The following is a 13,098-nucleotide window of genomic DNA, read 5'->3' on the forward strand; positions in this document are numbered from 1 at the left end:
TCTGTAACATAGCCAAGACGGCTCAGTCATGAACTCCATTGAAAGTCAATGGGGGACGGCTCTGTTTTCTATTGTGTCAGAGAAAGTGATCTGTCCCCATTCACTTGCATTGTGGGTCATGATGGATAACCATCTTGCTCCGCATCCCATGAAGGAAAGCAAACCACAGCATGCTGCAGTTCTCTCTCCGGTATGAGAACGCAACCAAAAGGAAACATTTTGGAGCATTCCGTTCTGTTATGTTTTGTTCCCAATGACAATTAATGGGGACAAAAAGAGAGCGTTTTTTTTCCGGTATTGAGACCCTATGACGGATCTCAATACCGAAAAATATTAAAAATAGTGTGAAAGTAGCCTAATAAGGGGCATGGAGGGCCTAAGGCTACTTTCACACTAACGTTAATATTTTCCGGTATTGAGATCCGTCATACGGTCTCAATACCTGAAAAAACGCTTCAGTTTTGTCCCCATTCATTGTCAATGGCTATGTAAAGATAATAAAACCGAATTCGTTCATGCAGATGGTTGTTGCTGAACCCTTCCGGATCCAGCAAAAACGCTGGTGTGAAAGTAGCCTTAGTTTTGATGGAAGATTAAAAGAACTAAACTTAAGTCTTGAGAAGAGGCGTCTAAGGAGGGGGGGGGGGGGGGGAGAGACATGATTAACCCACATAAATACAGTATATAAATGATATAATAATATAAAAATATTGTGAAAAGCTATTCCATGTAAAATCCTCTCAAAAAGACAAGGGAGCATGGAGTCCATCTGGAGAAGAAAAAGTTCAGTCTCCAGAGGTGACAAGGCTTCTTTACCATAAGAACTGAATCTGTGGAATAGTCACCTCAAGACATGAAAACAGCAGGAATAATTGGTGCCTTCATAACAGGCTTTGATGATTTTTATAGTAAAACTGTTTCACTTGATGGACATAGATCGTACGATTCAAAGAAAGACCTATGTAATGTTAAGCATGCTGCCACAGAACTACATGGAACTGTAACATGCATTCATGAATGCTGCTTTAGTGTCATCTAAGATTTGCAAAGGGATCAACACATAGACCTCCAACCTACACAACCTATTATTTCCATTACAGAAAATTCTGAATGAGTATAGATTATAGGCAACCAAACCAGCACTGACAAATATAATTAGAAGATAGCTTATATATAGGCAGATGTGCCCTAGTAAGGCAGCCACAATGTTGACAATGTTTCTAGATGTATGTATCTTACTGAAATCTAGGCAGCAGCAAGTAAAAAAAATACCTCTAAAAGAATCTAATTATTACTTATACTTACTATATTTAGTCTTTGTTAGTACTGAACAGTTTTCAGAGCACTGGTCAAGAACCATAAGAGGCCCAAAGAGATTTGGGCAGCATTCCAGTTTGATACAGGTTTTCCGACAAAACTCTGACACCTGGTCTGATGTTCTCACCAATTCGACTGTGGCACGGTATGTTTTTCCTTTATATCTGAAAAGTAAACCCAATCACATAGTCAGAACATGAAGACAGGGTAAAGAGTATTGCAGAACCGTGGAACACTAAAAGCCCCTTGGGGCGACCTAGAAATGTCTGCTACACAGCATACTATGATACATCATTTTAAGCAACAATCAATTTCAATAAAAAATTGCGTTGTGTTTAGACCTAGTTTCCCACACTTACACCCTTGAAAGATATATTGATATGTTTGCACAGCTTTGCTGATGTTGTACTGTTCGACATCTTGTACCCCACAGAGCCCAGGCACCACTTAGCGCAAGCAGTAGAAGTAGAACGATGTTCCTGGATATTATCCTGCAGGAGGTATCAATTACAATGGAATACTGTCCTGGTGCCCAGATTTGACAGTGGATGTTGCAACACCAGAAGTACTGTGCCATAGCACCAGTAGAAGGGGATTGAGGTGTCAATTTAGTGCCCCGTGTGTGTTCATGCAGTAAGCGCATGAGAGACAAAAAGACCTGCTGAGAGTCTAAGGCCCCTTTCACAAGAGCGAGTATTTCGCGCGGATGCGATGCGGGAGGTGAATGCATTGCACCCGCACTGAATACCGACCCATTAATTTCTATGGGGCTGTTCACATGAGCGGTGATTTTCACGCATCACTTGTGCGTTGCGTGAAAATCGCAGCATGCTTCTCTTTGTGCGTTTTTCACGTAACGCAGGGCCCATAGAAATGAATGGGGTTGCGTGAAAATCGCAAGCATCCGCAAGCAAGAGCGGATGCGGTGCGATTTTCACGCACGGTTGCTAGGAGACGATCGGGATGGAGACCCGATCATTATTATTTTCCCTTATAACATGGTAATAAGGGAAAATAATAGCATTCTGAATACAGAATGCATAGTAAAACATCGCTGTAGGGGTTAAAAAATAAAATAAAAAATTTAACTCACCTTAGTCCGCTTGATTGCGGCCCGGCATCTCCTTCTGTCTCCTTTGCTGAACAGTACCTGTGGTGAGCATTTTACAGGTAAAGGACCTTTGGTGACGTCACTCCGATCATCACATGATCTTTTACCATGGTGATGGATCATGTGATGACCGGAATGACGTCATCAAAGGTCCTGTTGCTGCACAGAGATCAGATGAAGACAGAAGGAGATGCTTGGTTGCTCCGTTCCGAGGCCCCGCAAAAAAAATATAGCATGTCCTATTCTTGTCAGTTTTGCGGACAAGAATAGGCATGTCTACAATGGGACGCCCGTTCCGTAAATTGCGGAAGGCACATGGGCAGCTTCCGTTTTTTGCGGATCCGCGGTTTGCGAACCGCAAAAAAACAGCACGGTCGTGTGCATGAGGCCTTAGTCTGGGACCTAGAAAGCCACTTTGGAGCATGACAGAAGACCGAGTCTGAGGCAGACAGTGATTGAAGCCTGAACAGAGACTGCCTTGTAGAGATTGAGGAAGAGAGCGACAGGTCCTGGAGACTGGAAGCCCTCAAGTGGTCACTCATGAGACATAAAGAGTCAAAGGCTAGCAAGTCTGACAGATTAGTGTTCAAGGAAGCCAGTAGATTAGCCTAGATGAAGCTAGGAAAGGCATCTACAGGTGTCACGATCCCTCCCGTGACAGATGTTAGAAGATCTGAGAGACTTGCATCACGTGAGGTTATCCAACAGCCTCTCGGTTTTCACTTGCAGTGTTGTTGTTGGTATGACCACACCTTTTGTTTCAGGTGTAGCTTGTGGTCATTTCTGCTCCTTTATTTAGTCTGGACTTACACTTTACCATGCGGTTGATATTATCTGCCTGGAGTTGGATTAGCTGGTGTGTTGTCCTCTTCTGAGTTCCTGCTCATCCATTTTATATTGAATATAAGTGTACTCCCCATTCATACTCCACTACTCCTGATAGTAAAAGTCCACAAAAGTTATGTTTTTAGTGCTCTCCTCAGCCTCTACTTAGTGGTGTTAGCAGTTTAGAATGGTCAAAGAAGATTTCCTTTAAGAGTAGTACAGAGGGGCTAAGCTTATTGTGCCTCTCTGCCTTATCTGAAATATGCATACTGCTGAGACCAGTGACTGTCTGCAGTGGTCATGTGCGTTATATCATGTCATCACTGCAACTGCAGGATAGAAGTGGCAGCGCTGGAACGGTTCAAGGCGGTGATTATAACATTTTTGTTTTTTCATTTTCCTAATAGGTTCCCTCTCTTTGTTCATTAAAGGGGTTGTCTCACTTCAGCAAGTGGTATTTATCATGTAGAGAAAGTTAATACAAGGCACTTACTAATGTATTGTGATTGTCCATATTGCCTCCTTTGCTGGCTGGATTCATTTTTCCATCACATTATACTCTGTTTCCATGGTTACGTCTACCCTGAAATCGATTATACAGTTGAGTTTCACAAAATCTCGTTTTCTTGCTGGTATCATTGGGGGACACAGGACCGTGGGAAGTCCTAAAGCAGTGCACGGGGAGGGAAAAAGATCCACGCCCATGGAATAGCACTCACGAGAATGCTAAATGCACTGCTGCCTGCGAGACCCGGAAGCCCGGAGCCGCACCGGCGATGCCTAGGAGGCACCTGGCAAAAAAACTTGGAGAACGTGCGCCAGGAAGACCACAACCCCGAAGCTGATGCAGGGTGAAACATGTATCCCCCGAAGAGCTGACCGCTGGTCAGATGTCCCGAACTCCGCTGGGCGGTGTCTTGCCCCGGGAGCGGAATGCCTAAGCAGCCACCAACGGATCCACCTGGAACACCCCTTGGAGACCATCGAGCACTTCCAAGGACCTCCAGGAATGACCCGGTAAAAATCTGCACGGCGGAAGAGCTAGTCATGGACAAGCAAACTTCCGAGCTCTAATACATTCTGATGGAGAGCTCCTTCTCTCGAGTGCGAGGGAGAAGGAAAAAGAAGGGAAAACAATGTCCTGTCGACGCGGAAGGCGGCGACTGCCATCAGCAAAAGGAAAGTAATGGGCGAGGCACTGCCTTATGAGAGTACCTGATAAGAAAAACTTACTTACAAGAAAGGTACTCCCAACTCCCAAATTCGTTGGGTGGAAAAGCCCCCCCCCCCCCAGGAATGCCACCTTCCCAGAATAAAAAGAGGGGAAGAAGACTCACAGAGAGGGAACATGTTCCTCACTGAAACGACACACGACCCATCGGTCGTCTGGACGAAACCTGGTACTTGGCCCTAACCCTGGATGTAGATAACTTGGAAAAATGTACATACAAGAAGGTGCCATCAACTCAGAAAGCCGCCAGGTGGAAGATCCCGCCACCCGGAATGCCGCCTTAGAAGAAAGAAGAAGAAAGAAGAAGAAAGAAGAAGAAAGAAGAAAGAAGAAGACCCAGAGGGAATCCCCAGAGAAGAAGAAATCCCAGAGGTGTCTAGGACAAGGCTGGCTGCTGGCCACAACTGTGGAAGCAGAACCAAAATCCAGGTCCGCAGGGTCCTCCTCTGGTTAAAAGGACACCCCCTGAAAAAGCGGTAACTTGGTAGACTAATGCCACTAGAGCCTTCGGGCTTGTGGTGAGACTTCTAGCGAGACAAGCTGCTTGAGAAACTACAGAGAAAAAATAAATAAATTCCTGAGCCAGGCGTGCCCAACTGCAGGCCAAAGAACCAATACCTCGGATAAAGGTAGAAGCAAAAAAAAAAAGGAGGTGAGCATCACCGGTGATGGAAAGCCCCATAAGTGATATATATTGACCATGCGGAGAGAATGCCTGGACGGGCAGATGACCAAGAAACGAGAATACTCCTCATGGAAAAAAATAGATTCCGGATTCCCTAGCCGTACAACCCAGTGCTACCGGTCGAGTAGATCGAAGGGGAAGATGGCCAGCCATATCCAGCTAGAGGAAGGACAGGAAAGAAAAGGGTGTCCCGTTCCAGGGACGAAACCCCCACCAGTGGTGGCAAGGCGTGAAGACACCCGCCCTGCCCGGCGTGGGTGGACCCATAGTCCACCCCCGGAATGAGCAGTGAAAGGAAAGACCACCAACGGCTTGAGGAGACACAGACAGTAATCATATCTGAAGAAAGGTATCACTGTAGTGGTAGACAAGTGCCGCAGGGACTCAGCTACCCCGAAGAGCGCACCCAAAGTAAGGTGCGGATAGCTATGGCATGTACGTCAATGCAAAGCCCGAGTTGACGACACCAGAACAACAGTAGTCAGGGCAACGGTCAATTAACAGTAGTATAGACCATTAAGAGGCCAGGGCTAAAGCCCATTGCCATAAGAGACTGGCAATCTACAGAATCTCTTGGTAATGCAATACACCGCCTGAGGAGGAGCCCGGACATGGGAAGCCACAAGAGTAATGCTAACGCCATACTCTGGCTGAGGAGAAGGCCGCACCGTAGAGGATACTGATTCCAGAGAGTCAGTAGAAACCGTCATCTGACGAAGGAACTGTGCAGTAGGAACCCTAATATGTAGTGGGGGTGCAAATACCCATTGTACAGTAAGAGCTACAGCATGCTCCGCCAGCGAAAAATCGAGGTAGAGGCCTAAGGATACCCAGAAGTAGCATGGTACCATGGTGTCTCAGTTAAGTAGAGCCATCCTGAGGTACTCCGTGAATAAAGGGGGCTGAACCGGAGCGACCGCCGAAGCAGTGGCAGGGTAGAACCCTTACCCGAGGGGGCTGTCCCACTGCCGCAACTACGATCTCCGGCCCTAGTGCGAAAGCTTCCCCTGCTTAGAAGAACACTCTGTAGTTGCCATTGCAGATTGTCAGCAAAACACCCTCACCTAGATAAGGAAGAGTGGTGGCACAAGGACGACACATCTGCGCCCCCAACCAGCATCGGAAGAAAAGGGAGGATACAATATGGGAGTAGCCACAGTATCTAGTGGCAGTATCCATATGTCACTAGATGAAGAGTACAAGGCACCAACAGTGACGACTGTTGCCACGGCCCACCTAAAAGACGGCAAGGCATCTAGTGTCGTGGCTTAGTTGAAATAAAGCATGCAAGATGCTTAGTGAATTCCCGTTAGATGTAGAAGGGGGTAATGCCACGACTGTTGAATAGTATTCAGTAGTAGCGCAATCCTCCGGTCAAGGAAGGGGGGTAGCGAGATAATCAGAACTGTATCCAACGGAAGTGTAATCACCCCTCCATGGAGGGGGGGGGGGGAGAATACCTACGGTAAGCACTGAACTCAGTGGAAGTGTAATTACTCCTCCTATGAAAAGGATAAAAATATACAGGAAGTACTGTATCCTGAGTTAGCACAAGAACCTCGCCTATGGCAGGGAGTAATGCACCCAGCAGGAACTGAACTCAAGGGTAGAGAATTACGCCCCTAAGGAAGAGGGTAATGTATATGATCAGTCCTGTATCTGGTGGGAAGAGAAATTCCTCCACCTATGTAAGGGGGGAATGCTTACGGCAAACACTGCACCAGTGATTTTGCCATAACGTCCCCTATGAGAGAGGCTAATGTATACTGCCAGTACTGTACCCAGTGGAACGGCAATTCCATCAAGTACGGAAGGAGGGACGCGAATGGCTGGCACTGAGACCAGTGCTAGTGCAGTCAGTCCACCTATCCAGTAGTGGTGCAATGCCGCCTAAGGAAGGGGGTAATGCATACCATCAGTACAGCTGGAATACTAGAAAATTGAACTGGATTCATATCAGAGTCCGCAGAACAGATTCCCCCCCCCCCACCCCTTTCCTCAGAACCAACCCCTGCCGGAAGGGAGGGTTCTGAATATAACCTTATTGAGGAAGGGAGGAGGTGTGGAGGAGACCGAGGAGGAAACATGTCCTGCTCTGGCCCGCTCGTGCGCAGTTCTACCTCTCAGCATCAGCCATGGTGGATGCAGGCTGTGTCGGTGATGAAATAATAATCAAACCACCCAGAAGGTGGAATCGGAATTTGCGCAGGTGAAGCATTATCAACCAAACGGCCCCGTAGGGCAGATTGGGAATCCTTCCGATGTGCTTCCCTGGATTTGTGCAGGTGGAGTGTTATCAACCAAACGGCCCCGTAGGGCGTATTGGGAATCCTTCAGATGTGCTCCCCTGATTTTGCGCAGGTGGAGTATCATCAACCAAACGGCCCTGTAGGGCGGATTGGGAATTACAGAGGTCCTCCACTGGATTGCACAGGTGGTGGCATATCAACCAGACGACCCAGAAGGGTGGTTTGGGAATTCTTCAGATGTCCTTTATCAACCAAACGACCCCGGAGGGCGGATTGGGAACTGTGAGCAATCCTCCACTGACCGGATAGGACATGGGCCAGTCTGGTATCACACAATCAGGATGGTCCTGCGGTGATGTGGGCTGAAGGGGGCAGGACTACCGGTAATGCCCCCGCAAAATGAATAAGAGGCAGGAAGAGGTTACATTTTTTAAACTTAAGGGCTTTGGTCTGCAGAAAGGGGACACTGGATAATCCAGTGCCTGCTGCAAAAATGCGGCTTACCATGAAGGGTTAACCCAGCTTAGAGGACCGAAGGCGGAGCTCAGCTGGCACCTGGGGGAGGGGAACCGCTAGTCGGGGAGAATTCGCGCCTGAAGGACGAACCCGCCCCCCCATAATCGGAATGAAAGTTGCGACCTAGTAGGCCGCAAAGCCGGGACATAAAGTCGGCGCATGGCCAACCGGGGGAACTTGGCAGATTACCTCTCAATCGGCGGTCGGATGTGTCTGCTTGCGTCCACCTGCCGCGGGCCGCAAAAACCGCGCGGGCCAAGTACTGGTAGGCCCGAAGGAGTGTCCGGAGCGGCGCTCTCGAGCGCCCTGGATGTATACCGGCCGCGGGTGCTCAACCCGCAGGCCGGATAAGGTGAGGCCGCGGAATGTTAGAGATGCGCCCTTGGATGATCCCCCCCGAGTATGATGGGAGAACCCAGGCCCCCAGACATGGATAGAAGCCCAGACCTACATCAGGGGATGAGGTAATGTGGGGCCCTCACCGGGGAATGGCCCACATTAAGAAAAAAAGGTCCTCTATTTATGACGAGGTGACCAAGGGGGAGGGGGGGGGGGGGGAGCTGAGGATACTTACCCACTCCGAACTACTCACCTGCCTTCATCTGTGTTCTTCACCCTTCTGACATCTACCAGCAGAGCCACCTCTTCAGTCCCTAGCACAAGTGACAGGGACCGGGTTGAAAGGTAGGAACAGGTGGCCCTAAGGCTGGGGGGAGCAGGAAGGTCAAGCCCGCCTGGTCCACTTTGTCTTCTTGTGGGAGGCAGAGCGGTGGAATAAGCGTCACCGGTCAGCCCCCCCGGGGATGCAGAGCTCTTAGTAGCTCTGGACCCCCAACCTAAAAGGAAAATAAAAATTAAAAATTAAAAATAACAGCCACCCTGCAGGGGGTCTGCCTCCTACGACACTAAGCTAAAAACTGACATGCTCTCTCCAGGCTGGAGGGGGTATAGCCTGCAGGGGAGGAGCTAAGTCTCTTTTCAGCCTAGTGTCGCCTCCTAGTGGCAGCAGTAAGCTATACCCACAGTCCTGTGTCCCCCAATGATACCAGCGAGAAAATGCTGCAAATCTGTCATTGATTTCTTTTTTTTACGCCATTCACCATATGGGACAATTTTTTTTAAAGTATTTTTATAGTACGGGCGTTTTTGGATGCAGAGATGCCTATGATGTTTATTTGTTTTATTATTTATTTATTTTGGGGAAAGGGGGCGATCTGAATTTTTATATTTTTTCAAAAAATGTTAAAAAATTTTTAGGCCCCCAAGTGGACCCCAACATGCCATCATTAGATTGCAATTTGTACAAAGTAATTGAATTTTATCCCATACACTATACAAAGATCAGTATATTACAATTCAGTGTTGCCACCTGCAGGCCTGAATTGTAATATACAAGTAATAAACCTAGAAGCCTATTACAGGCTCTGGCTTATTACAGCAATGGAACATCTTCCTCAATCTCAGCCAGGGGGAGGTGCACGCATATAACAACAAACAGACTTTACATCATACACCAAAAAATAGACTTCATATGATAATCCTACTAGTCTCAAACATCAAGGTGATACGCTAGAGCATGGATAAAATGGGCTTACTTGGCTTTCAAAATTTCTGCATGCTGAGGCCACAATGGTTCATCCTGTAATTCCAGTTCATGTAGGACTCTGCTTGGCTTGTAAGCGGCGTTGATGATTAACGATAAGACCTATGATAAAGACAGAGTTTATGATTAATTCTCTACAAATACTATGGCTTGATCAGAGGCTTAAAAAATTGAGTAAAAAACATATTTTCAGCAGTACAATGATTATACACATACTGCCATTTTGAAAATATTTTTATAGGTTATATCACATATATTGGGACACAGACAACATTTTTATAATTTTTATTCTGTACATTACCACAACGGATTTTGAACAAAACAATTCAGATGCAGTTGAAGTTCAGACTTTCAGCTTTAATTCAGTGGGTTGAACAAAATAATTGCATAAAATGTGAGGAACTAAAGCATTTTTTAAACTTAATCCTTTTATTTTAGGGACTCAAAAGTAATTGGACAAATTTAATAATTGCAAATAAAATGTTAATTTCTAATACTTGAAAACCCTTTGTTGGCAATAACTGCCTGAAGTCTTGAACTCATGGACATCACCAGACGCTGTGTTTCCTCCATTTTAATGCTCTGCCAGGCTTTTACTGCAGCAGTTTTCTGTTACTGTTTGTTTGTGGGCCTTTCTGTCTGAAGTTTAGTCTTTAATAAGTGAAATGCTCTATTGGGCTCAGATCAGGTGACAGACTTGGCGATTCAAGCATATTCCAATTCTTTGCTTTGATAAACTCCTGGGTTGCTTTTGCAACAGGCACCTCCCCCTAAGCCCCTCTATATAACGTCCCAGGTTTAGGAAATGCAAAGTGGTATAGTGCGGCCTAAAATGTCTCTATGTGTGTGACGGTACTCCTACCTGGATACGGCTGGACCCCAGGCTTTGGCTCCAAAGCAATAAATAGGGGGATAATTTGAGGAATTTGAAAGAAAGATTGAGTCCAGACCTTGTATGTAGTTGAGCAGCAGCTTTACTTTGCATAAACGTTCATCAGAAACAGTCTTCAAGCTTTGTATTAGTCCCAGCAGGCTTTAGCATTAAAACTGACAGGCAAACTGGACTCTGCTACATCTGTTTCTCTCTGGCTCTGCTGTACTGACAGGCTGGTTGTATGACTTTGCTTCTTCATGTATGGTCTGTCTCCATATTAGGCCAGGGAATTTTCCTCCTGGCTCCTGAGGCTTTAAGATTTGGCCTCCATGGCCAGCAGAGCTTAGGGTGCTCTGGCTGGCTTGGACACGTCCAGCAGAGACATGCTCTGCACACCTTCCCCTAGCAGGAAGTAAGCTAGACTAACTTTCACTGGACCCCACCCTTCCTGCAGGAAGTGGGACTAGCCCACTCTGCCACAGAGGGTGGAGGTTGGAATGGAAGGTTCTATTCTATCTAACGGTAGCTTTGTCGTGTTTGCTGCCACCTGCTGGTGAACCAGTCACATTACATACAAACAGTTGCAAACATTAGAAATGCACAGTGTGGTTTTCCATGCCTTCGCCATACTTTTTTCTTTCCATCATTCTGGTAGAGGTCTTTGTTTCATCCGTCCAAAGAATGTTCTTTCAGAAGTGTGCTGGTTTTTTAAGATGTTTTTTTAGCAAAGTTCAATCTAGCCTTTTTAGTCTTGAGGCTTATGAGTGGCTTGCACTGTGCAGTGAACCCTCTGTATTTACTTTCATACAGTCGTTTCTTTATGGTAGAATTGGATATTGATACACCTATATCCCGCAGAGTGTTGTTCACTTGGTTGGCTGTTGTGAAGGGGTTTCTCTTCACCATGGTAATTATTCAGCAATCATCCACCACTGTTGTCTTCCGTGGGCATCCAGGTCTTTTTGCATTGTTGAGGTCACTAGTGCTTTCTTTTTTTCTCAGGATGTACCAAACTGTAGATTTTGCTACTCCTAATAGTGTAGCAATTTCTCGGATGGGTTTTTTCTGTTTTCGCAGATGAAGGATGGCTTGTTTCACCTGCAAGGAGAGCTCCTTTGACAGCATGTTTACTTCTCAGCAAAATATTCAAAATGCAAGCACCACATCTCAAAGCAACTCCAGTCTTTTTATGTGCTTAATTGAGAATGAAATAATGAAGGAATTGCCCACACATACCCATGAGCCTTTAAAAACTCCTAAACCCTTCATCCAATTTTAATGTGGATACCCTCAAATAAAAGCTAAAAGTCCAGGACTTTATGTCCATGTCCATTATATAATTATAACTTAAATATATGTTTTAGTAAACAGGTAAACAACTAAATGTGTGTCAGTGTCCAAATATATATGGACCTAACTATGTTTGATAATATCAAAATATGTATGGTAAATGTAAGACAAGCAGTATTCAAAATGAACGATACAGTTTACGAAAGCAATGTTTTTTGGGTTTTTTTGTATGTATAATTGACTTTGCTCAACAATCAATTAATGATTTTTCTTGAGCATTTAGACTAGCCAATATTTTTTCCTGATTGCTCAGAAATGAAATGAATGATTAAAGATTCATTGCCTTAATGAGTTTGATCTGTCTACCATCGGCTCAACCCGCCTTGTATAGAGGTTGCTGTGGTCACATTATATGTTACTGACGTACTGGTGGCGCACCAAGTATCAACATGCCACCAGCACTTTAACCCATAGGGGGGAAAAGTTGTTTACCAATGCAGTAACATAAAAAAAAATATATATATATATATATATATATATATATATATATATATATATATATATATATATATATATATATATATAAAGCGGGCAGCACTCCATGTAGTAAAATGAAAAAGAAATGTATTCACCCATATGGCAATGAGACGTTTCGGCTCAGTGCTAGAGCCTTCCTCAAGCTCTTTTTTCCATATATACATAACTAAAGCAGAGCAGCACTCCAAAATTGTGATTAAAAAAAAGGATGTGTTTATTCACCCATAAGTGACACAGCATTTCGGCTCCAACATGAAGCCTTTTTCAAGTTGGAACCAAAACGTCACAATGAGCAGATAAAAGGTCCAGAGTTAATTTCAAGTGTGCTATTTGCATTTGGATTTTGTTGCCGTCAACTCTCAAGATGAGATCCAAAAAACTGTCACCATCAGTGAAGCAAGTCATCATTAGGCTGAAAAAACTAATCAAACCCATCAGAGAGATAGCAAAAACATTAGGCGTGGCCAAAACAACTGTTTGGAAAAGTCTTAAAAAGAAGGAACGCACCGGTGAGCTCAGCCACACCAAAAGACCCAGAAGACCACGGAAAACAACTGTGGTGGATGACCAAAGAATTCTTTCCCTGGTGAAGAAAACACCCTTCACAACAGTTGGCCACATCAAGAACACTCTCCAGGAGGTAGGTGTATGTGTGTCAAAGTCAACAATCAAGAGAAGACTTGCCCAGAGTGAATACAGAGGGTTCACCACAAGATATAAACCATTGGTGAGCATCAAAAACAGGAAGGCCAGATTAGAGTTTGCCAAACGACATCTAAAAAAGCCTTCACAGTTCTGGAACAACGTCCTATGGACAGATAAGACCAAGATCAACTTGTACCAGAGTGATGGGAAGAGAA

At 45.3% G+C, this 13,098-nt stretch overlaps 1 protein-coding gene across 1 annotated transcript in view; it reads right to left on the bottom strand.

Annotated features, from left to right (window-relative positions):
• The window catches only part of SFMBT1 (Scm like with four mbt domains 1), a 134,952-nt gene that overhangs the window by 29,708 nt on the left and 92,146 nt on the right, over positions 1 to 13,098 (bottom strand). The window contains exons 16-17 of the mRNA XM_040407409.1: positions 9,530 to 9,639; positions 1,306 to 1,481 (exon numbers count right to left, since the gene is read on the bottom strand). Coding sequence (XP_040263343.1) covers positions 1,306 to 1,481; positions 9,530 to 9,639 — 286 coding nt within the window. The remainder of the gene's footprint in view (positions 1 to 1,305; positions 1,482 to 9,529; positions 9,640 to 13,098) is intronic.

This window comes from Bufo bufo, chromosome 9, assembly GCF_905171765.1.
Source record: "Bufo bufo chromosome 9, aBufBuf1.1, whole genome shotgun sequence".
NCBI lineage: Eukaryota > Metazoa > Chordata > Amphibia > Anura > Bufonidae > Bufo > Bufo bufo.